At 41.7% G+C, this 26,932-nt stretch overlaps 1 protein-coding gene across 2 annotated transcripts in view; it reads right to left on the bottom strand.

Annotated features, from left to right (window-relative positions):
* Positions 1-26,932, bottom strand: part of smyd3 (SET and MYND domain containing 3) — a 781,377-nt gene that overhangs the window by 510,839 nt on the left and 243,606 nt on the right. For both annotated transcript variants that reach the window (XM_060831286.1, XM_060831287.1), the window contains one exon: positions 8,120-8,256. In XM_060831286.1, coding sequence (XP_060687269.1) covers positions 8,120-8,256 — 137 coding nt within the window. The remainder of the gene's footprint in view (positions 1-8,119; positions 8,257-26,932) is intronic.

Here is a 26,932-nt window from a genome sequence, read left to right on the forward strand (position 1 = left end):
GGAGTTTGCACATTCTCCCTGTATCTGCTTGAGTTATGTCCAGTGCTCTGGTTCCTCTCACAGTCAAAAGATTGTGCAGATTAGGTGAATTGGCTATGCTAAATTGCCCATAGTGTTCAGGGATGTTTAGGTTAGATGTACTAGTCAGGGGACATGTCGAGTAATAGGGCAGAGGAATATGTCTGGGTGGGTTCCTCTTTGGAGGATCGGTGTGGAACGGTTTCCACACTGTGGGGATTCTATGATAAAGAAACCAGAACTGCGCACAATATTCCAGGTGCGGCCTCACCAACTCCTTCTACAGTTGCAGCAGAAGCTTCCTGCTCTTAACTTCTATCCCTCTAGCAATGAAAGCCAATATTCTGTTTGCCTTCCTGGGTACCTATTGCACCTGCAAATCAACTTTTAGCGATTCATATAAGAGCACTCCTAAGTCTCTCTGCACAACAGCATGCTGCAATCTTTCACCTTTAAATAATACGTTGACCTAGTATTTTTACTTCCAAAGCGGATAATCTCACATTTACCACATTGTACTTCATCTGTCAGATTTTTACTTAACGTACCTAAATCTCTCTGCAGACCCTCCACATCCTCTGCACAGTTTGCCTTTCCACTCAATTTAGTGTCATCAGCAAATTTAGACGCATTAAACTCATTGCGAGGGCTCCTTGTTGCCAAACTCGAGTGAATGCAGCTAAGACTACAAGAAGGGCTGTCACTCTATCCTCACTGCTGGAATTCAGCTGTTTTGTCCATATTTGAACCAGGTCTGTCATGAGGTCAGGAGCTGAGTGATCCTGGTGGAACGCAATCTGGAGTCACTGAGCAGGTTATTGCTGAGCAGGTGCTGCTTGATAGCACTGTTGATGTGACAGGGTCAAAGGATAGATGACAAAAATGCCCCTATCCAAGATCATGACGGCTCGTTCAGTGGCCACCTCAACTGATAAAAAACTGGGGAATTGCCTGTATGCCTAACACATGAGAAAGAACAGAGAGAGAGCATGAGAGATGAATAGTGAGCGAGGTGGACGGAGAGGACAAAAGGACATGCAGATAGGAGTAGATGTGTGAAGATGGAGGCGAGGGACTAAAGCAAGATGGACATAAAAACAGAATTCATGATGAGCAGATATGGATAACAAAGTACAGTGCGAGAAATATACAGCACAAATGGAAGGATGAAAAATATTGCAATTATATTGTATATTACCAACCTTAAGATGCCCAAATTACTTTACAATTAATCAAGATTTTTTTTTGAAAAAGTAGTCAGTTTGAATATAGAAAGGCAAACTAACAAAGAAAGCAGAAAGCAAGCAGAGATAAATTCACTAGAAGAGTTTCTTTTTAAATTTTGATCATGGGGTAAAATATTAAAGATCAACTCAAACACCAAGATTGTTTACAAGTAGTTATTTAATAGTTCAGAGAAATTAAATATAATATCTGGGTTTATTCATTAAACTAATACTTTAAAGTAGTGTGTTACCAATAGGTTTGCTCATTGGTAAAGAAACAAGTTACTGACTCCCGAGGTGATCAATGCCGGGGAGTAAACCACTAGATCAGACAAAGTCGACTTGGTAATAATTCTGGCTCAGGACATCTGAGGTCCTTCAGCTTCTTGGTAGATATGTGCTCAAATGCCAAATCAGAGAAGAGCACATGGCCACTACCCCAAAACCAGACAATGACAAAGACTGTCAAATGTTTGCTTCAAAAGGTAGAAAATAAGAGCGGCATTCATCCACACTTAGGAGAAACAAATCTCCTATAATAGTTCCAGCTTAGCTTGCAGCGTGAGTCAATGCATAGAATAACCTCAGGATATTGGCAAACCAACAGTAATAAATATATTTGACATGTACATTGTTGTGTTTATTCAAAAAATTCTATAACACCACACACAGACACACAAAATGCACAATGTAAAGGAAGATCATCAATGATGGTGGGTTTTTTACAATATCGCCACTAGCAAAAATAAAACATTGCCAGAAGGAAAGGGGAAACTACTCTGAACTGACAGTTCACGATAACAAATCGAGAAAAATTAGCATCATGAAAATTAAAAATGGATTTGTTAATTCTAAACAGGTGGTCAGTTCACAAATTCAGAGTATCAGTTGGAGATTGTATTAAAACAGCAAGGATTTGCAACCTAGAAGGTGATTCTTGCAGTCTTGGAGCCAGACGTTTACAGACATTGAAGAGATTTCAGCATGTTATGACAGAGGTCTGGTTCTCTATATTGTGCACACTTTATGAACAAGTGTAGCACAGCTCCAATGCAAACCGGGTCCATCCAGTAGAAATTTAACCTTCACATTATTTCCAAGGTAGATCCAGAGGAAAAGGACACTCTAATGTCTCTTCAGTACTAAGTCAACTATATCAAAGCAAATGCTATCTATCAACCATCATCATTATGCGCATCAACTCAATTTACGCAAATTTCTTGACATCAGGAACTGGATGTGAGAAGATCAGATATGAAAAAAAACTACAGATACTGGAATCCAAGGTAGACAAGCAGGAGGCTGGAAGAACACAGCAAGCCAGACAGCATCAGGAGGTGGAGAAGTTGTCGTTTTTAATGTAGTCCTTCTTCAGGGTTGGGGGGTGGGTGTAAGGGGAGCTGAAGATAAAGGATGGGGGGTATGTGGTGAGGTAGGGGCAGATGAACACAGGTAGAAGGTCCAGCCTGGTTGGTCGATGGGAGGAATGAATCTGGTTGGTAGCTGGAAGAAAGGGTTGATCAAAGGAATGGAAAGGTGGGGGAGGGGTTGGGAAGGCAGTCAGGGGATGGGAAGGGAGGTTATTTGATACTGGAGAACTCGATGTTGAGTCCCCTGGGCTGTAGACAGAAGATGAGGCATTGTTCCTCCAATCTGCGGTCTGATTTGCTGTGGCAATGGAGGAGGCCGAGATGGTCATGTCAGAAAGGGAGTGGGGGGAGTGAATTAAAATGGGCAGTGACTGGGAGGTCAGGTCAGCCCCTGCAGGCCCAGCTGAGATGCTCAGCAAAATGTGCCAAGTTTATGTTTGGTCTCACCGATGTAAAAAAAACCACATAGGGAGCACCAAATGCAGTAAACTCGGTTGAAGGAGAGACAGGTGAACCTCTGTCTCAGCTGGAAGGATTGTTTGTGGCCCTGGATGGAAGTGAGGGGGGTGGTGTGCAATGAATCACCAAAACATCACCATCAAAATCTCTTATGACTTGTCCATTTAATACCTCAGGATATGAAAACCAGGGAGTTTGCCTGTGGGCCAGACATGAGAAAGATTCATGGAAGTAAAGAGCATGAGATATGAAGAATGAAAGAAGTGGACAGAGACATTAAAGAGACACACAGAAAAGAATCCAGTCTCTACTTGCACACTGCCTTCCTTGTGTGTAGGGGGCAAGAAACACCCAGATCCAAAATAACACAAAGGCCTCATAAGGCTTTGAGCACTTTCACTTGCTGATTGGCTAAAAGGAACAGGGAAATGTTAGTACATGTCATTGTGCTGAGAAGGCATCATGTAAGTATAGAGGACAACCAAGCTCAGGTTCTTAATGAGAGCAAACTGAACTGGGCCATGGCCAATTTGGCATAGCATTCTTTATACACAATGATAATTATACCAATATTATAACATAATGATACCAATATTATACACAGTGTGCTAGACCTGCACAACATGTGGAGGCACAGTTAAAATTCACAGCATCTAGAGTTAAGGTCATGTTTTACCATGACTTTGGCATAAACACACTTTGGAGGTCTCACACACTTGACAGCAGCTATATACTTTCAAAAAAATTTAGTCAAAATGAAGGTCAAGAACCAGATTAAAAAATAACTTTGTACAGTCATAATAGAGTTCATAGGCTACATTAAATGAAATAAAATGAAAAGAGCAATGTGACAAATGACCAACAAATTTACACTCTATTGATACAATAGGCCAAGATGCAATATTACCTCCACAAGGAAACTTTGCAATTTAGTGTGACACGTTTACATAGCTAATTTCTATAATAAACATGAAAGTAATGGAAAAGTTGACAAGATGTTTTGCAGAAATAGGATATTGACACACACATACAAACGACCCTACGTGTTACATTCACCTCCCTCACACCAACACAGTTATGCATCTAATACTCACTGATGGCATCGCAAATATCTCCTGTGAACCTGTAGGAGAATGTTTGTTGAAGCCCAACTGACATCTATGTGTTGTGATGTCATTGCAATATTTAACATTAAATGGAGAATAAAAATGTGAACTGGAAAAAAAAGTACTACTAGTGTAAAATTCACTCTGAAGGCAGCCACCCACCAGTGTGTTCAAGTAAATTCACTTCCTGTCTCAGGGGCTGCCCAAGGAATGAGTAGATGTTCTTGGATGTTACTGTACACTGAAGATGTGAGTATGATATAACATTACAGTCTACTACATCATTCTAAACATAATTCTAATTGTTTAAAAGGTGAAAGAAAGTGTGCCTTTCCAGAGAAATATAACAGTGAACAATTTGAGTTTCAGACATTATTCTTTGAATCAGTATTCTTTATAGCTACCGACTTTATAAGGATTTTTGTTGTCTGCCAGTGTCCATTACTCAGACATCCATCAGCATAGTTGAACATAGTTCTCAATTGTTATGATATTTAATGACTTTCCCAAGCATGTTTGAGAGCTTTTCATATAAATGTGCTCCAAAAACCTGTGCACAGATTGGTTTGAGGTCAAACTGCGGAATTCCCATCTATGCAGTTAAAACAGAATTGATAAATTACCACAGACCACTGGCCAATTTAGCTGCCAGGGGCTCAGCTGGTTTCACAGGATCTGCCTTCCACCATCATCTAGAGACAAGTTAGAAGAGTCAGGATCCTTGCAATTATTCTACATGTTGCTCAGCAGAATGACACCAATTCCATCCATGTTTCTGTGCCACGTAGAAACAAAAGAACAGCCCCCGCAGACTGCGGCAGCACACTCCCCCTATGACTATGTTCTGGACTACAGAGTAGGTGGGTCCATCTGAAAAACCCACCTAAGGCTATGGCAGCTGTTTTGTAAAAGAAATACAAAAGGAATGCATTAAGAAGGAAAACAAAATCGCCAACTTTCATGGACTCCACAAATCCCGCTCCCCCTTACCCACAGCTGTTGATATTTTCCATTTACAGATAATTCCCTCTTGAATTGAACCAGCCTCTGCCACACTCTCAGCCAGTACATTCCACATCCTAACCACTCACTGCCTGAACAGGTTTCTCGTGTCACCGTTGCTTCTTTTCCACTTAAATCTGTACCCAATCATTCTCGATCCTTGCACTAATGTGTGGACCTCTCATGATTCTAAATACCTCTAAAAAAAATCACCTCTTAACCTACTCTTTTCCAAAGAGAGCAGTCCCAATTTCTTCAAACTACCTTACAGAAGTTCATTATCCCTCAAATTATCCTTGTAATTCTTTTCTGTGTGCTGTCAAACACTTCATAATATTCCTAACGTGTGGTGTTCAAAACTGGAAACAGTTCTCCAACAATTTATACAAGTTAAACATAATTCCCTTGCTTTTGCTACACTCTGCCCTTGCTGAAGCCTAGAACACTGTATATTTTATTAAGTGCTCCCTTAATCTGTCCTGCTACCGACAATGACTCACAGACATAGACATCCAGCTCCCAGTCCTCTTACAGCCTCCTTAGAATTGTGATTCCATCTTAATCCAATGTTATGATGTCTTTTTACATACTTGCTCCCCAAATGAATCACTTCATACATCTCTGCAGTGAATTTCACCTGCCATTTGTCTGTCAATTTTACCAATCTGCCCGTCCTTTTGAAGTTCTACATTATTGTCCACATTGTTCACAAAAATTCAAAACTTTCCCATCATTAGCAACTGTGTTGAAACTGTGTTGAGCTGTGTCGGGGTCATTAATACATATCAGGAAGATCGGGGGTCTGAATACTGTTTCTGGGAAACTTCACTACAAACCTTCCTCTAGTTTAAAAAAATCCTATTAATCTACTCTATTCCTTGTCATTTTCATGGCTAATTTCATATCCAAATTGCTATTGTCCCTTTCATTCCATGAGCTCTATCTTTGCTCACAAGTATGTTGTACAGCACTTTATCAAATGCCTTTTGAAAATTCATGTGCACAACATCAACAGCATTATTCTCATCAATTCTCTGTTTAAAAAAACTTGTATTAAACATGATTTGTCAATAACCATGCTGGAGTTGCTTAATTTTCCTACATTTGCCCACATAACAATTAACTTTGTCCTAAATGTTTCTAAAAGTCTCCTCACCACCAAACTTAAACTGACTGGTTTGTATTTGTTGCTCTTATATTATTGTCTTGTGAAAAAGGATATGACCTTTGCAAATCTCCAGTCAGTTAGTACGGAGTCTAAGGAAGATTATCCCAGTGCGTTTAGCTCTGCACCCTCACTTCCCCCAGTATCCTTGGATGCAACTCATCTGGTCCTGGTGCCATATCGACTTTAAGCACAGATGTGGTTCCGTTTGGCAAGCTGGGAATTTGTGTTGCAGACTTTTTGTCCCCTGTCTAGGTGACATCCTCAGTGCTTGGGAGCCTCCTGTGAAGTGCTTCTGTGATCTTTCCTCCGGCATTTATAGTGGTTTGTCTCTGCCATGCAAGGACTGCACAAAACACTACATAGGACAAACAGGAAGACAGCTAACGATCCGTATCCATGAACACCAACTAGCCACGAACTGATACGACCAGCTATCCTTAGTAGCCACACACGCGGATGACAAGCAACATGAGTTCGACTGGGACAACACTACTATTATAGGACAGGCCAAACAGAGAACAGCCCGGGAATTCCTAGAGGCATGGCACTCATCCACAGATTCTATCAACAAACACATCGACCTGGACCCAATATACCAGCCACTGCAACGGACAGCTGGAACTGATAACTGGAAGCGGCAGAGACAAACCACTATAAATGCAGGAGGAAGTGCTTCACAGGAGGCTCCCAAGCACTGAGGATGTCACCTAGACAGGGGACGAAAAGTCTGCAACACAAATTCCCAGCTCGGCGAACAGATCCACAACAACAAGCACCCGAGCTACAAATCTTCTCACAAACTTTAAGCACAGATATACAATTCACTATCGATGATTTCAATTTTATAAACTCTTCTGATGTGTGAACTACCTTCTCTTTCACCACAGACTGGGCTGAACCTTTCTTTTGGTAAAATGAAAATGGAAAGAATTAATTGAATACCTCAGTCATGCCCCAGCTACATGAGTAAACACACTTTTTGATCCCTCATTGGTCCCACTCTTCCACTGACTACTCTTGCACAATTGATATTCTGAGAGAGGACTTTTGAATTTCATTTTATGTTAGCTGCCAGTCTCCCCCGACTATCGCTTTGCATTGCTTGTTTGCTTTTCCAATTGCTCTCTGATCCTTGTTAATTCAGCCTGATTCTTAAACTGTATGATCTGCCTGACATCTTAATCTCTATCTCTTTCACCATCCGGGGAGCTCTGGATTCTTTTGGTTTCTGTTGTCCTTTGTGGACAAATACCTTGATTGTGTTCAGACCAGCCCTTCAAACTTAAATCTAATTGCAACCATTGCGTTCCCGTGAAAATTGTTAACGAGATAAATAACGAGATAAATTCAGCAGTTTTTATCCAAAAACAGTGACTTGATTTAGTTTTAACTCATGGACTGCTCACTGGCATTATTTACAACATTGACTGAAGAAACATATTCGCACTGAGAATAACTGCTCTTCAACAGAAAACTGCAAACTGGCAGCAGATGAGTACCTTACCTCCAATCCAATTTACATTGTCCTACAATGTATCTTTTCAGTGTGACACCTTTACCCAGCAACACCTCAGACTATCATTTGTCCATATCCATTTGACTGCATTTAAAGTTAGAACACTCACAATATATCAAGCAAACACACAATCATCAAATTACAGCATCAGGATCAGTAATGCACAGGATCAATTTATGAAGCACAGCCCACGCCAATTAAATTTTATTTCAATCCTCATGCTAGTTAAATTGAAAACAGGAAAAAAAACTTACTTGACCGAAGAGGTGAAGGAGACTTAAACCAGGAGGCAGCTGGGATACGCTGGGAATTTCCTCTTTGATATAAAATTGTAGCATGGCTGTAAGTTGCCCAAGGCCTGCTTTCATTTCTTCACTCATCTCTTTGATATCTGGGAAGGAATGAACAAAACTGGTTGTCAACCACAATGAGAAAGTAGGCTTTGTGGCAGCTGTTCTGTCTAGACACATCTCCTCCTCAATTCCATTTGAAATGGTCACAATGATACATCTTCGCCGTTTTGACAGGTAAATAACGTACACAGAGTGCACAACACGCTCCTGCCACTCATCGCTGTGATCTTAAAAAAAAGCTGGACAGCAACTTTCAGGACAGGTGATAGATCAAAACCAAGCAATCTAATCTATTCTAATCTAATATGGCACACAGCAAAGGGTTTATTTCAACACTCCATGACGAAGATTGGCCCGATCTGTTTTTGTTTCGATCAAAATGGAGGTCAGTGGCCTTAAAAGTAAATCATGTGAGGAAATATCCTTGTGCTTCAAAACTAACGAGTGCTAAATTGATGGATGAACTCTAATAAATTGTCCAACTCAGTGTGCTGCTGCTTCCCTGTGTGGAAGTGTCAGAACTGGCAGTTCTGAAAATACTGTTTTGTTACTGTCTCTTGGTTTGTGGGCATCGCTGCAAGGTCAGCATTTGTCACCCAACTCTAACAGCCCTTGAGAAGGTTGTGAGAAGCTACTTTCTTAAACCGCTGCAGTCTATATGATGTATGGACACCATGGAGATGTTAGGAAGATTTTAAGCTGACCACAGTAAAGGAACAACGATATAGTTCCAAACCAGCAAAGTTGTGTGGCTCGAAGGGGAAATTGGGGGTCGTATTCCTGTGAATTTGCAGGCCTTATCCTTCTTGGAAGGAGAGGTTACAAGTTAGGAAGGTGCTATCAAAAGAGGTTTGCTAAGCAGCTGCAGTGCATCTTGTAGATGGTACAAACCGCTGCCACTGTGCATTGCTGGTGGAGGGGGTTATTGCTGAAGGCAGTGGATGGCGTATCAGTCAAACCAACTGTTTTGGTCTGGACAATGTCAAACATCTTGAGCATTGTTGGCACTGCACCTATTCACGCTACCATCCCTAAATCTCTCACACCAATATACTGAGGATTGCCATTGACCGGGAACTGAATTGCACCAGTCATATAAATATGTTATCTTTCTTGCACCAATCAAACCTTAGCTTGCATGTTGACTTGTTTGCTTTCTCAGTCCGAAATGTAAAACTGAGTTTCACAGCATCACCACTCATCAATTCCCCTCCTGCTGTAAACCTCTTAGATTTAATCTTGCGTCAATCAGCAGTTTTCTTTGACTTCTCATTGATCGAAAATGACCCAAATATATTACAATTCCTACAGTGCTGAAAGAGGCCATTCAGCCTATCAATTCTGCACCAACCTCTGAAGAGGATCCCACCCAGACCTAGACCCCTACCCATAGCCCACATTTTTTAAAAATCATGGCTAATCCCATCAAAAATGCACATCCCTGAACACTATGAGCAATTTAGCATGGCCATTCCACCTAATCTGCATATCTTTGGACTGTGGGAGGGAACTGGAGCACCCAGAGGAAACCCACACAGACACAAAGAGAACATGCAAACTCCACAGAGAGTTCCCAAGGCAGGAATCAGACCCAGGTCCCTGGCGCCGTGAGGCAGTAGTGCTAACCACTGAGCCACTGTGCCACCCATTAACCCTGTCCCATCCTCCCAGTACACAACTCAGAAAGGTCCATTCCATTTGGAATACCTAATCTGATAGTGCAGTGAGTGGGAATTCTTTCAAAGATTTCAAAGAAAATGTGATTTTGACATGAAGGAACAGAAATAATAGAAAGATGGAAGAAAACAGGAGAATTGAACTACAGTATCATCCTTTGAAACAGCTAACAGTGGCTTGGTGGACAGAAAGGCCTGCTCTTATGTCGTGCAGGCCTATATTGTTCTGAAATCCATTTTGTTCTAACATAAAAAGGCCAAGGTTTCAAGAAATGCTCTGGAATAATTGCCGATGGGCTTGCATTCATAACTTATGTACCTTTGACAAGCTTTCAAAAAACATGTGTGACAAGCAGAAATTATAAGGTTGTAAGAAATGCAGGAGTAGACCATCTGACCCCTTGAACCTGCTCCAATATTCAACAAGATTTTGGCTCATTTGATTGCGGCCTTTATTCCAGTTTTTCTTGCCTATCCCCGCCGTAACCCCGGACTCCCTCAATCACAAAATCTACCCAACTCAACGATAAATATATTCAGTGGCCCAGCCTTCACTGTTCTCTGGGGTAGGGAATTTCAAATAATAATGAACCTCAAAAATATTTCCTCATTATAGTCCTCGAAGGGAAACTGTAAAATCTGAAATTTTGTCAATTTTCTCTCATGGGCAAATATCCTCTCAGCATCCACTCTGTCAAGCTCCCTCAATATGTTTCAATAGGATCACCTCTCGTTCTTCTAAACTGCAGTGACTACAAGCCCAAGCAGCTCCACCTTCCCTCATAATACAATACATTTATGTCAGGAATCAACTCAACGAACCTGCTTTGAACTGCCTCTGATGTAAGTATACCAAAATGGCATGGTGGCTCAGTGGTTAGCACTGCTGCCTCACAGCGCCATGGGCTCGGGTCCTATTCCACCCACTGGCAACTGTCTGTGTGAAGTCTGCACATTCTCCCTGAGTCTGCGCGGGTTTCCTCAAGCGCTCTGGTTTCCTCACACAGTCCAAAGATGTATAGGTTAGGTGGATTGGCCATGCTAAGTCTCCAGGGGTGTGCAGGCTAGCTGGATTAGCCAGGGGAAATGCAGGGTTGCAGAGATAGGGTAGGGGAATGAGTCTGGATGGGATGTTCTTTGAAGCGCCGATGTGGACTCGATGGGCCAAATGGACTGCTTTCACACTGGAGGGATTCTGTATTTACAAAACAACTATTTGAAAAATCTCCCTGTCTGTGAGACACTTAGAGATTTTTCTGACATGATAGAGCACTATATAAATTCGAGATTATTATTTCTCTTTAATAGCTCTACAGCCATTTTGCACACTTGGCAATTATTTCCTATACATTTTGAAGCCCTGATGCTAGTATTCATTTGTATTTACAGAATTTGACTATTTTCTGTAGCTGGAGGCAATATACTGAATTGAATTTGATTAATCTACACTGATGGAAATGGAGAACATCATTAATATATAAAATACTATTAAACCGTGGGACAAAAACCAATTTCAGAGAATAGGTGCAGTTACATTGACACTAAAAGGATAATTAAGGCTCTGCTTACATCTCAACATCATTACAAACATGAGCTGTCAGACATTACTCAGCAGGCAGCATCTCTGGAATCAGAAGGTTGCATGTTCAAGTCTCACTTCAGAGACCCAGGCACAATTTAGGCTGATACTTTAATGCAGCATTGAGGGAGTGCAGCACTGCTGGAGATGAAATGTTAAACCAAGACTCCATCTGGCTCCCTCAGCCAGATGTTAAGGTACTATGACAGAATTCAAATAGAAATGGAGTCATTCACCCCAAAGTCCTAGCCAACATTTATCCCTCAATCAATACCACAAAGGCAGTATATCAGATTATATTTTCATGGAACTTTAATTGAGTACAATCTAGTCACCATGTTTCCCCGCATTATAGCAGCAACTCTACTTTATAAGTGTTGATTGGCTGTGGCACACTTTGGGTTGACGCATATTAATGAAAGAGTCCATATCACTTCTGCTTCTATCCTTCGTTCTGTCATTCTTTTATGCCACTTTATGAATTGAAAGCCTTGAAGCGGTGACATGTTCAGGCATCATTTGGTATGCTTGCCTTTATTTGTCAGTGCATTGAGTATAGGAGTCGGGAGGTCATGTTGTGACTGCACAGGACATTGGTTAGGCCACTTTTAGAATACTGCATACAATTCTGATCGGACTTCTCTAGGAAACATCAGGTTAAATCTGAGAGGATGCAGAAAAGACTAAAAAAGATGTTGCAGGGACTGGAGTGTCTGAGCTACAGGTAGACACTGGACAGGTACTAGGGCTTTTTTTTTCCCTGAAGCATCTGAGGCTGAGAGGTGACCTTACAGAAGTTTATAAAATCATGAGGGGCATGGATAGGGTGAATAGCCAAGATCTTTATCCTAAGGTGGGGAGAGTCCACAACTTGAGGGCAAAGGTTTAGGGTGAGAGGAGAAAGATTTAAAAAGGACCTCAGGGGTAACTTTTTCATGCAGAGGGTGGTGCATGTACGGAACGAGCTGCCAGAGGAAGTGGTGGAGGCGGGTGCAATTACAACATCTGAATGGCATCTGGATAGGTACATGAATAAGAAGAGTTCAGAGGGAGATGTGCTAAATGCTTTCAAATGGGACTAGGTCAGATTGCAACGTCTGGTCGGCGCAGACAAATTGGACCGAAGGGTCTGTCTCCAAGCTCTATGATTTTATGAGTGCAGTTACACACTGGTCTGACCAGCTTTTTACGGCAGATTTCCTTCATTAAAGGCCATCAGTTAGCCAGTTTGAATTTATGACCATTGATAAAAGTTTCATGGTTATCATTAACGAGATTATAACTCGGTTTTCAATTCCCATTTTTAAAAAGAAAATTTATTTCAAATTCCACCAGCTGTCACCGTGGGAGTTTTAACTGAGCGCCCTTGAGCATTAGTGCAGACCTCCAGCTGACCTGTCCAGTGACATTACCACTCAATCAGCAACAATCTGGACTTGAAATGTAATACCAATCTGCTCAGCTATAGATATAGAAATAGAAATTAATTTATGTGTATCTAAATGCAATTACTTCAAATCAGAGCCAGCTCTGAATGAGTACTTGCAAGGTACACAATGAATCAAAACCACATTAAACAAAGAAAATTAGTGACCTGAGGGAAAAAGGGGATTATAACAGTCAACCTTTCTTTCACAATTTCCAAACAGTTTACCCAGAATTAGCCCTGGGGCAAGTCATCTTGGCATGTTTGCAGATTTGGGAAATGAAGGTTTCTTCTGGCTTGTCAGCATTTCAGAAGGGAAGAGAGGATTAGTATGCTACTGGAGATGGGATAGAAGGGAATGGAAGCCATGCTTAAGAGGGTGGGGAGGTGGGGGGGGTGGGGGGGGTGGCGAGAGGCAGACTAAATGGAAGAGGTCCAACAAGGAGATGGATAAGATCGAATTCAAGGCACCTAAAAAATCAACATAGCTGCAACAGAAACAAAAAAAACCTATAAAATATCTTTTTCCCCGGAGAGATTGAACAAGCTTGTGAGAAACATGAACAGCTTGTTCTACCAAATTAACTTCAATTATGAAAAGCAAAATGCTAGGCTACCAATTGCATTTTTAAACTGGCCTATCCAACTCAACAATGAGCAGATAAAGGAACTCCTTGCCTGTTGTTAATTGGTGACTGTCTTTCATCTCAGACCCCTGATTGATTACTGTTCATGTTCAGTTATTGACTGTTTGACTTCCCTTTCCCAATCCTATAATATCTTCTAGGCCCTCCCACCTTGTGACATTTCTGTGTACCTTCATTTGTACAGATTCACTATCCTAAACTCTCAGTCCTATCAATCCTGAACACTAGAATTCCCTCCTTCAGCAATTTGAACCACCTCAAGGTGTTCCTTAGAGATCCACCAAATCTTTAATCAAGTTTGTTCACCAGTCATAACTTCTCTGAAGGTGACTCGGTATCCAATTTTGGTGGATTACATGCATTTACAAGCAGCCTGGGTTACTTCACCGTGTACTACATAAATGCCAGTTGTTGTTGTTTACTCACTAACAATTCAGCCTAAGTTATGGTGTTCCAATTAGATTCCACTCTTTCAAAGCGTCCCTTACGAAAATTTTAAATACCATTTATAAACATCTTTTCATCCTTGAAATCCTAGCATCAAATGCAAATTTTACAGTCAATATCACAAACTGTTCTCTTCCAGATTGCTAGGTAATTCTCAATTGTTATTTACCATTAAACCTGTACGCCATTAAAACCTGATCTGCTCGACATCTCGCAGGCAATATGAAAATTAAAATCCCTCATTATAGCACCACAGAGCTGTATAGGATGGAAACAGATCCTTCGGTCCAACTAATCCATGCTGACCAAATATCCTAAATTAATCTAATCCCATTTGCCAGCATTTGGCCCATATCCCTCTAAACCCTTCCCATTCATATACCCAACCTGATGCCTTTTAAATATTGTAATTCTACCAGCTTCCACCACTTCCTCGGTAGCTTGTTCCAGACACAGACCATGATCTGCATGAAAACGTTACCCCTAAGGTCCCTTTTAAATCTTTCTCCTCTCATCTTAAACCTACTCCCTCTAGTTTTGGACTCCTCTATGTTTGGGAAAAGACCTTGACTATCTATCATACCCATGCCCCTCATGATTTTATAAACCTCTAGAAGGTCGCCTCTCAGCCTACGATAGTTCAGGGAAAACAGTCCCAACCTATTCAGCTTCTCCTTATAGATCAAACCCTCCAACCCTGGCAACATTCTTGTAAATCTTTTCTGAACCCTTTCAAGTTCTGCAACATCCTTCCTATAGCAGGGAGACCAGAATTGCACATGATATTCCAAAAATGGCCTAAACCAATATCCCGTACAGCCATAACATGACTTCCCAACCCCTACACTCAATGTTCTGAACAATAAAGGAAAGCATACCAAACACCTTTTTCACTTATTCTGTCTACTTGCAACACCACTTTCAAGGAACTATGAACCTGCACTCCAAGGTCTCTGCTCAGCCACACTCCCCAGGAAGTTAACATAAGTCCTGCTCTGATTTGCCTTTCCAAAATGCAGCAACTCACATTTATCTAAATTAAATTACATCTGCTATTCCTCAGTCCACTGGCCCATCTGATCAAGGTCCCCTTGTACTGTGAAGTAGCCTTTGTTGTTGTACACTCCACCTCCAATTTTGATGTCATCTGCAAACTTACTAACCAAACCCCCACGTTCACATCCAAATCATTTATATAAATGACGAAAAGCAGTGGACTCAGCACTGACCCTTGCGGCACTCCACTGGTCACAGGCCTCCAGTCTGAAAAACAACCCTCCACCATCAACCTTGTCTTCTATCATTGAGCCAGTTCTATATCAAAATGGCTAGTTCTCCCTGTATTCCATGTGACCTAACTTTGCAAATCAGTCTACCATGAGGAACCACATTATATTTGAGAATGGTTCCCCTGACATAAACCCCTGCTATATCATTGATGCTCATAGTCTATAGATAACTCTGGGCCAGAGTCTTGCATCCATCGCTGTTCCTTCATTCTATTCAGAATGTCCCTGCTGCCTCAGCACAATCACCTAGAGATCCTGGATCTTTTATTGCTGTAATTGTGTCTTTTATCAATGCAGTTCCTTCCCCCTCCATTCTCAACTTCCCAGGCCCTTCTGAAGTTGCCTAGAATATTGAGCTCTCAGTCAGATTCCACAACTCACTTGAATCACGGCCTTGCCACTCACAAAAACCCTTCTCACTGCTTTTTGTATTTTAAATGCTCTGAAGCATCTCATGCTCCCTCCTCTAGCTTTCAAAATATCTCCATTTCAGCTGCTAAAATTGACATTATTGAGAGACAACATCAACGTTAATTTGTAAGGCGTCTGGTTTTCTTTCTCCAAAAAAACAAAGCCCAACTTTTCGCTCTCATTTCTCTGCTTCTGAACTCTTGTGTGTTTGATCTTTTTGGTGAGGGACCTTCCTCCATTTCCCAATCACTGTGACTAATTTCCTTCAAATAGCAATGCCCTGGTACTCTCCCTATCCACTCCCCCCTCAGAGTAATCATTACCCTCCTGATGAATATGTGAAAATAGTCTTTTCATTTAGTTCTTCAAAGCCATAGTTCCTTCCTGTCCTCAGGTTTTGAGATCAGTAACTACCATCATTTAGCCTTGTGCTCAATACGTCTTCATTTATCAACACTCTTGATCCCATCAGCTCCTTTGGCCTCAGGGAAAGGTCCAGATGATTGCTTCAATGCACTGCTTAATTAGTACTCAGATCCGTTTGCATTTCCTAACTAGAATCAGAGACATGGGTCGAACTAAATTCTTTAGGCAAGGAAGATCTCACACTTGTCACTGAAATAAATTAAAATGATACAATGGTGATAGGGAACATGATAAGTAAAATGGGTCAACAGTTAAGAAATGAGCCAGAAAGCAGTGGTTTCAGCATAATTAGGTTTTCAGGGCAAAAAGGTGCTCCTGAAATGCAGCATTTGACTGTGCAGAATAAGGATGGGCTGATCTCCCCATTGGGAGGAGCTGCCATGGTTGTGGAATAGGATCCAATATTCTGAGACTACCTTGGGCATTCCTTTGGGTCAGGGTTGAGATTAAAAAATGAATCACAAATGGAAGATCACAGAAATTAAATCTATATTGAAATAGATGATCACAGTTAGTACCTCAAATGGGTAGCTGACATCATGAGTGCGATGGACAAGACCCCCTCAAATTATTTTGAGAAGATCGCCTACACTCTAACCTTTGCTTATTTTAAAGGTAAATGTGAGATACTGTGTTCCAGATGCAATTCAGTCAGGAAAACTACTTGATGTTAAGCAAAATGCAATGTATTGAAACACTATAGTTAAAATACAACAAATGAGAGATGGAATTGGAATATCGTGGCTCTACTGGAAAACTTAACAGAACAATAGATGCAGTAACTATTATTAGTGAACTGTTCAAAAACAGGAACAACTCAAAAACAGACTCTTGGCAAAAGGTAAATTCAGAAAACAGATTGTTTCACATGTAGTTCTCCAATGTGTGTGAGAGAGAGAGAGCAGGCTGCTTCAATTGTTCCAACTTTTGAAAAATACCCAAAGCCTCACAAGTTATTTACTTTACTGGCTTTCCAACTAGACAACTAGCAATCATCTGGACCTCTCCCTGGTCAGGTCCACGCCCCCCAACAAACCACCCTCACGTCCTGGTATCGTCCCCTGCCACAGCAGGAAGTGCAAAACCTGCACCCACACCTCCTCCCTCACCTCCATCCGAGGCCCCAAAGGAGCCTTCCACATCCATCAAGGTTTTACCTGCACATCCACCAATGTCACTTATTGTATCCGTTGCTCCTGATGTGGTCTCCTCTACATGGGGGAGACTGGACGCCTCCTCACAGAGCACTTCAGGGAACATCTCCGGGACACCCGCACCAATCAACCCAACCGCCCGTGGCCCAACACTTCAGCTCCTCCTCCCACTCTGCCGAGGACACATAGATCCGGGACTTCACCATCGTCGCTCCCTCACCACCCAACGCCTGGAGGAAGAACGCCTCATCTTCCACCTTGGAACACTTCACCAGTTTCCTCATTTCCTCTCCCCCCACTTTACCCCAGTTCCAACCTTCCAGCTCTGCACTGTCCTCATGACCTGCCAATCGCCCTTCCCACCGATCCGCTCCATACTCCTCTCTGACCTATCACCTCCATCCCCACCCCCATTCACCTATTGCACTCTTTGCTACCTTCTCCCCAGCCCCACCCCTCCCCCCATTTATCTCTCCATTCTGCAAGCACCCTGCCTCTATTCCTGATGAAGGGCTTTGGCCCGAAACGTCGATTTTCCTGCTCCTCGGATGCTGCCTGACCTGCTGTGCTTTTCCAGCCCCACTCTGATCTAAACTCTGGTTTCCAGCATCTGCAGTCCTCACTTTTGCCGAGCTCAGTATCTCTGTTGCAATACCTCTCTTTTAAAAAAAAAACGACAAAATAACCTCTTAAAGTCACTGCTTTAGGAGATGTGCACTGCTTATCAGGATATATAAGAGTGCTCCTTGGGAAGATAACAATTTCTAAATCGTCAGTGGTAGGCTCTTGGAAGCTGAACAACAATGTGTACGTATGAGTAAATGTAGCCCAAGGTCTCAGAAGGGTCTCCCTTGTAACCCGGGTGAGGTGTAACCAGATATGACGTACTAGAAATAAGCCTACACTATTTATCAAGGCCACGACTCCATCCCGCCAAACATTTCAAGTGGGCACTCTTTTCCACTTAGTAAATTATACCAGTACCAATAAGGAGGACTGATAGCAATGCACCTGCCCAACAAATCTCAGACAGTATCAATGGCTGCAAGCACAATAAGCAGGACACCTGAGCGAATAAAAGACAGGAGGGAATATTCATTCCTCAGTTATACAAGTCATAAGGGAGGGCGATGACGTTAGGATGCAAATCAGTTATAATCTCATGGAGTGACGGAATACATTCTCAGGGCTGAATGGTCTAGCCATATTGTTTTCCACACTGGAACAGACATAAACATAAAGGAGAGATAGCTTCAAGATTTAAAAAAAACTGCGATGTGACCCTTGCTGACATTCCCCTCCACCCTACCCATCAGAAATCCAAATGACATTCAGTGGCAAGATGCCCACATTTACACCGAATGAAGTGCCAGATGGTTGGCAACACTCTCAGAGTCATTTGCCAGCAGGAGATGAACATGTTCAGGAGAAACTATGATGAGAAACATAGGTTAGGTAATCACAGAGGTATCACTGACCAACTGAGCTTCTCTGAGCAACCCTCCAGGGCCCTACTGTTCAAGATGCTCGGAAATAATCAGACAGCAAATGTTTCTGATGATATCATTAGATGCCAAACATTCAGAGAATACTGAATGGGCTACTGAAGAAGTATGCACACAACCGACAAACTCACATAAAGCACGGGTGATGTGTTGTAATTGAAGTCCTTTGGGATGTTAAGTGAGCAAATGTATGATTCAGACAGGCATTACTCTAAATTTAAAGTATTTACAGTGCTCGCTTGACATCATATTTCATCCCAAAATTGACTTTAGAGTTTATTTTCTCCACTTCTTTTTTCTCCAATTTTTCCTCCTTAGAACTCAACTTCACAGACAACAATATATTATGGACTTTCAGGACATCCTCAAACAAAGGAAAAAGGATACCATTGTGTAATGACCACTAGCAGGTCAGGAAATTGGACAGGATATAAAAACAGCACAGAATGACTAAAAGGCTAATAAAGAGGGAAAATTTAGTGTCCAAGAGAATGCTGGGTTGAAACAAAGAAGAACAGAAAATAAAACATTCCATAGGTATTTTCAAAAAGAAATGAGTTAACAAAGTATGTGTTGAGCTGATAGAAAGCGAGCCTGAGAAATGGAGAGAAGGAAATGGCAGGGAAGTTGAATGAGCATTTTGCATAACTCTTCACCATGCAGGATGTAAGTAATGTCCCAGATACAAATCAAGGAAATAAAGAAAATTACAATCACCAGGGAAATGGTATTGAAACAAATGGTACTAGGGGTTGGTTAGCTCAGTTGGCTGGACAGTCGGTTTGTAAAACAGAGTGATGCCAATAACACGGATTCAATTCCCGTATAGGCTGCAATCACAATGAAGGTCTCACCTTCTTGAACTCACCTCTTACCTGATGCGTGGTGACCCTCAGGTTAAATGACCACCAGTGTCTATCTCAGACAGCAGACTTACAGTCATCTGGAAATATGGTAGCATTACCTTCCCTTACTGAACAAACTGTGGTAGATGTGGGCCCAAACGTCCCTGGGTGTTGATGGACTTTATTTTATAAAAGAATTTGCAAGTGTTGTAATGTGATCAACAGTGAAGAAGGTTATCTAAGATTACAAAGGGATCTCGATCCATTGGACCAATGGGTTGAGAAGTGGCAGATGGAGTTTAGTTTAAATAAGCGTGAAGGTAATCACAGAGGTACCACTGACCAACCAAACTTCTCTGAGAAAACCTCAAGGGCCCTTGGTAAAACAAGGGCATCTTGATAAAAAAAACAAGGGCAGGACTTATACAGTTAATGGTTGGTCCTTGGGTAGCATTGCTGAACAGGGAGATCTAAGGGTTCCGGTACACAGTTCTTTGAATGTTGCGTCACAGGTGGACAGGGTTAAGAAGGCATTTAGCACACTTGCCTTCATTGCTCACACCATTGGGTGTAGGAGTTGGCCCATCATGTTGAGGTTGTACAGGATGTTTGGAGTTCTGTGTACAGTTCTGGTCACCTGCTGTAGGAATGGTCCTATTAAACTGGAGAGGATTCAAAAATGATTTACCAGGATTTTGCCAGAACCAGAGGGTTTGAGTTATAAGGAGAGGCTAGATAAGTTTGGACTTTGTTCACCGGAATGTAGGAGGTTGAGGAGTGACCTGCTAGAGGTTTATAAAATCATGAAGGTTACAGATCAGATGAACAGCAAAGGTAATTTACCTAAGGTGGGGGGAGTTCAAAATTATGGGGCATATTTTTAAGGTAAGAGGCGAAAGATTTAAAAGGGATCTAAGGGACAACATTTTCACATAGAGAGTGGTTTGCATGTGGAATGACCTGCCAGAGGAAGTGGCAGATTCCGTTACAGTTACAACATTTAAAATACTTTTAGACGGGACATGAATAGGAAAGGTTTAGAGGGATATGGGCCAAACGCAGGTAAGTGGGACTAATTTAATTTGGGAAACTCGGTCGGCATAGCCAAGTTAGACCAAAGAGTCTGTTTCCACGCTGTATGTCATAGAGTCATAGAGATGTACAGCTTGGAAACAGACCCTTTGGTCCAACCCGTCCATGCCAACCAGATATCCCACCCCAACCTAATCCCACCTGCCAGGACCCGGCCCACATCCCTCCATCCCTTCCTATTCATATACCCAACCAAATGCCTCTTAAATGTTGCAATTGAACTAATAATTTTGTAAATCTCTATAAGGTCACCCCTCAGTCTCTGACGCTCCAGGGAAAACAGCCCTAGCCTGTTCAACCTCTCCCTATAGCTCAAATCCTCCAACCCTGGCTAAATCGTGACCCCAATATTCTATAAAACCTCCTGGATTTGGAAGATAGCATTTGCAAAAAGGAAGACACTTATAATGCAGGAAACTATGGGCCATTCAGCTTAATTTCTATCACGGGAAAGATTTTATAAGATATTATTAAAGATATTAAATTTAGGCAAAAAGTCAAGGAAATCAGGCAGAGTCAATATGGATTAGTGTTTAGCCGATTCATTAGTGTTCTTTAGAACCAGTGCATGTTTTGTATTTAGATTTCCAGATGGCATTTGATAAGGCGCTACATCATGGGTTATTGCAGGGAAAAATGACATGGTGTAGGGGTAATATACAGTAGCGCCACGACATACGAACGACCCCGTTCAAGAATAAATCAGTTTACGAACAGGATTGTACGTAAAATTTTGCTTCAACATACGTACGAATTTCAAGGTACGAATGAAGGTACGAACGCAAAAAGCCAGTGTGCGACCACGTGGTTTCATTGTTCTGCTTTGCTACGCACTTGTTGAACGCTAAAGCTCTCCGGCCCCGCGTGATCTCATTCAGTTCGTCTTTGGCGCGTGCGCTGTGAACAGCCGTCCAAGCATTCTTACCCTATCCGAGCATTGGGAAAAATTGATTCAGTTCGCGAACGTTTCAGATTAGGTTCGTAAGTCGAGGCGCTACTGTATTGGCATATATCGACGGCTGGCCAATTAACAGGAAACAGAAACTATGCATAAGTGGGCTATTTTCTAGTTGGCAAGGTGGAATGAGTGGTGTGCCACATGAATTAATGGTGGGCCCTCAACTGTTTACAATTTACACAAATAACTTCAATGAAAGGACTGAAGGTACAGCTGCCAACTTTGCTGAGGTCAAAGCTAGGTCAAAAAAGGGACATGAGAAAGGAATACAAGGACTACAAAAGAATATAACAGGGCCATGTGAGTTATCAAAGATTTGAAAAGAAGTAAAATGTTGGAATATGTAAAATTGTCTATTTTGGTAGGAAGAACAAAAAAGAAACATTATCTAAACAGGGAGAAATTGCAGAGCTCTGAGATGCAGAAGGATCTGAGTGTCCTGGTGCATGAATCATAAGAGGTTAGAACGCAGGTACACCAAGTAATTAGGTAAGCAAATAATGTTATAATTTATTGAAAGGGGAGTTTAATACAGAAATAAGTAGGTTATGTTTCAAACATGTGGGTTACTGGTGAGACTATATGAGGAGTACTATGCATAGTATTGGTCACCATATTTAAGGAAAGGCATGAATGCATTGGAAGCAGTTCACAGAATGTTTACTAGCCTATTACATGGAATGGACAGGTTTTGCTGTTGTGGGAGAATCTAGACTGAGGGGTCAGTGTTTAAAACGAAGGAATCACAAAGTTAACAAAGAGCTGAGCAACATCTTTTGTCACAGAGGATCATATACTTTTGGAACTGAGAGGGCGAGTCCATGAATATTTTTAAACCAGGTCAAGTTCAGTTATTGTTGAGCAAAAAGATGCAGTCTAATTGGGGGGGGGGGAAGAAGAGTTATGGGAACATGGATTGAATCAGATCAGCCAGACTGTTATTGAATGGGGGAGCAAGCTTCAGGGGCTGTGTGACCTACTCCTGCTCCTAATCAGTACATTCACGTGTTTGAATGGAAGGAGAAAAAAAATTAAAAACAGTCTTCGCGACATATTTATTGCTGCTGTATTCCCATCTCACTACATTCTGTGTTGAATTCTTAACCTTTAAAATCAATCAAATTATGAGCTCCTAAATGGTACAATAATAGACTAAAAAGCAATGAATGCACACTATCAAATTCACAATTAGCTTCAATTACTCAGCTTACATTAATAAAATATATTGATGACTGCAGCAAATTTTAATGCAATGGAGCTTTCCGTTAAAACAAAATTCAGTGACAATTAACGTTAACACTCTTCTTTTAAAATATGGCATAAATTATCACTGGTTCAGCTTTCAAATTCCCTTACGAAAGCATTTTCTGACAAATATTTTAACACTATTAATCTGCGAAAGGTTCAGTGCACGTTAATGGGCTCCCTGACACTAAAACAGAACAAGAACTAGTGCACACAAAGATCTCAATCACCCTCAAGAAGTTTGCACTATCCTGCTCATTATTTTATTAAAATCTTATCTAATTTATATTGTTCAATCCTCATTGTCACAAATCTCATCTCAGCTGCTGAAAAATTCTAAAACTTTTGAGCTGTGCCTGCATTCCAAGATAATGGCGACATAGTTGCGATGGAGATGCTATTATCCACTTCAGAGAGTCTGCGTTGCTATGGCAATGTGCACTTTTACAAGCATGTTGTAATTTGGAGCTATGGGCAATAATGGTAAAGACTCTCAATACTCTTTCCTTCACGTGACTGACCAGGGATCTCTCCTGCTTGTCATTGGTTGAAGGAACTTACAGGTTGATGCACACCCTGTTTGGCAGCATAATGAGTGTGCTTTCCTTGGTCATCGAGTCCTGAGGTTGGGACTCAAAAGGCACTGGGCAAAATACAGCAAAAGAAAAATCAAATCTGCCCAACATTCCAAAACATCAAGTGGTTCATATGTGGAATGGACTTCCAGAGGCAGTGGTGGATGCGGGTACAGTTATAACTGAATAACAACATGAATAAGAAACATTTGAAAGGATATACTGCAGACTAAGCACAGGCAAGTGGGACTAGGTTGGGATTACAGTCAGCATGGATGAGTTGGACTGAAGGGTCTGTTTCCATGCTCTATAACTCTTTGATTTCATATGATGAATTACTTGGATTATAGCCATGTTTAGTAGTTAATATCACAATTGTTTTTACAAAATTGGATGCACAGAGTCAAAGAGATGTGCAGCATGGAAACAGACTTATCAGTCCAACTCATCCATGTTGACCAGATATCCTAAATTAATTTAATCATTTGCCAGCATTTAGCCTATATTCCTCTAAAGCCTTCCTATTTATATACCCATCCAGATGCCTTGTAGATGCTGTATTGGATCTGCCTCCTCCACTTCCTCTGGGAGCTCATTCCATACAAACATCACCCTCTGTGTGAAATGCTGCCCTTTAGGTCCTTTTTAAATCTTTCACCTCTCATCTTAAATCTCTGCCCTCTAGTTTTCTCCCATCCTGGGGAAAAGACCTTGTCTATTTACCCTATCCATGCCCCTCATGACTTTATAAATCTCTATAAGGTCACCCCTCAGCCTCCACGTTGCAGGATAAATAGCCCAAGCCTATTCAGCTTCTCCCTATTGCTCAAATCTTTCAACCTTGGCAACAACCTTGCAAGTCTTTTCTGAACCCTTTCATGTTTTGCAACATCCTTCCTATAGCAGGGAGACCAGAATTGAATGCAGTATTCCAAAAGTGGCCTAACTAATGTCTTGTACAGCTGCAACATAATCTCCCAGCTCCTATACACAATGCTCTGGTCAATAAAGGAAAGTATACCAAATGCCTTCTTCACTATCCTACCTGCGATTCCACTTTCAAGGTAATATGAACCTGTACTCCAAAGTCTCTTTGTTCAGCATGATTCCTCATGACCTTACCATTAAGTGTAAAAGTCTTGCCCTGATTAGCCTTTCCAAAATGCAGTACTTCACATTTATTTAAATTAAACTCCATCTGCCATTCCTTGGTCCACTGACCCATCTGATCAAGATTCTGTTGTACTCTTGAGGTAACCTTCTTCGCCATCCACTACACCTCCAATTCTGGCATCATCTGCAAATGTACTAATCATACCTCCTAAGTTCACATCCAAATCACTTATATAAATGACGAAAAGCAGTGGACCCAGCACCAATTCCTGTGGCACACCATTGGTCATAGACCTTCAGTCTGAAAAGCAACCTTCCACCATCATCCTCTGTCTTCTACCTTCGAACCAGTTCCGCATTCAAATGGCTAGTTCTCCCGGCATGCCATGTGATATAACCTTGTTAACCAGTCTACCATGAGGAACCTTGTCGAATGCCTTACTGAAGTCTATGTAGATCACGACCACCACTCTGCCCTCAACAATCCTCTTTGTTACTTCTTCAAAAGACTTAATTAACACATCTGCACTTTTCTCTGAGACTAGCATGAGGGAACTGAGATTGAGGGTTTCCCTTTTAAGACAGAGAACAGACAAAGTTTTTTTTCTCTCAGAGCATGGTTGGAGCATGGGATTCTCATCCCTAAGGTACTGGCAGTTGGGTCTTTAAATTCAATGAAGGCTGATATGGACATAAACAAGGGAGTCAAGGGTTAAGGGAGAATAGATAGCAAAGTAGGGAGGAGACCACAATTAGGTCAACCAGATCTTCTTGAATGGCACAGCAGGACCAGAGGGCCCCCCCCCCACTCCAACGTCTGGAGGTTACTTCCCTAATTCTCTATGCCATTCTTTCCTCCTTTAAGACATGGCTTAAGAGCTTGGTGTATGGTGCTGCTTGCGAAACCTCATCGCACTGTGACCACATTTTGAGACCCGTAAATTGCCAAGAGTGAGAAATGAGAGATCTGAGGGGAGTGGGTTCTGAGAGCAGAACACAGATAAAGGGGGAACATGGCTGTTCTAACTCTGTCACAGCCTCAAAATAATCATGATGTTAACCTCATGACCCCAAAATTTGGTTGGAGACCCCACTTGGGGAATCTACAGACCAGGTTTTGAGTCATCGTCCTAATATCTCCTTATGAAGCTCGGTGTCAAATTTTGTTTCAATGTTTTCCTGAGAAAGGACCTTGCATAAACTGTTAAGGCACTGCATAAATGTAAGCCGTTATGAAATATATTGTGTAGAACATAGAACTGGAATGGGCCCTTCGGCCCACAATGCTGTGCCAAACATTACACCAAATTAAACTAATCCCTTCTGCTTGTCCTTGGTCCCTATCCCTCCATTCCTTGCACATTCATGTGCTTATCGAGAAGTCCCTTAAACAGCCCTATTTTTCCTGCTTCCACCACCACTGCTGGCAATGTGTCCCACACTTCTACAATTCTCTGTGGAAAAAAACTTATCCCTCACATCTGCTTTGAACTTTCCCCCATTCTCACCATTACGGTTTATTTCAGATCAGAAGATATCATGATAGTTGCATGTGTCAGACATTAGTTTGTTCTTTTCACAAAGGGTCAGTTCAACTAAAATGCTGAAGAATGTGAGCAAAAGGCCACTGTCTTGTGGGTTAATACTAACGGTAATGACCAGGGAAAGAGGGGTGAAGTTTAACTGGGTGCCAACTTCCCCTCAAGAACAGCATATGGCATAGGGCATTGAAGATAGGTCTTCCTTGCCTGTTAGGGTGGAGGGCACAAGGTAGCAGAGGTGCTGGAAGGGCACAGAAGTTCAGGCAGCATCCAAAGTGCAGCGAAATCGACGTTTCAGTCAAAAGCCCTTCATCAGGAATAAAGGCAGTATTCCTGATGAAGGGCTTTTGCCTGAAACGTCGATTTCGCTGCACTTTGGATGCTGCCTGAACTGCTGTGCTCTTCCAGCACCACTGATCCAGAATCTGGTTTCCAGCATCTGCAGTCATTGTTTTTACAAGGTAGCAGGGGTCCTACTCTTTTCATACCCTTCTCCAAATGTACCACGTGGTGGACATCTCTGCTCTCATACCAGAACATTGCTGACAAACAAGTGAAATTACAGGCATTGCAATTCGTGGCAGCACTATGTACATAATTAACGAACTTTAATAAAGAAAGCTACAGATTTTACATAATCTGACAGATTGCAGGATTCTTTAGATATGGGACCGCATGCAAATTCTGTTGGTCAAAATCCAGCCAGAATTCCTCCTCCAAATACATGGTAACTTGCAACCAAGAGAACACAGCAGATATAGCTTCATTATCTAAAAGGACAGAAA

Source organism: Hemiscyllium ocellatum, chromosome 10 (genome assembly GCF_020745735.1).
Source record: "Hemiscyllium ocellatum isolate sHemOce1 chromosome 10, sHemOce1.pat.X.cur, whole genome shotgun sequence".
Taxonomy (NCBI): domain Eukaryota; kingdom Metazoa; phylum Chordata; class Chondrichthyes; order Orectolobiformes; family Hemiscylliidae; genus Hemiscyllium; species Hemiscyllium ocellatum.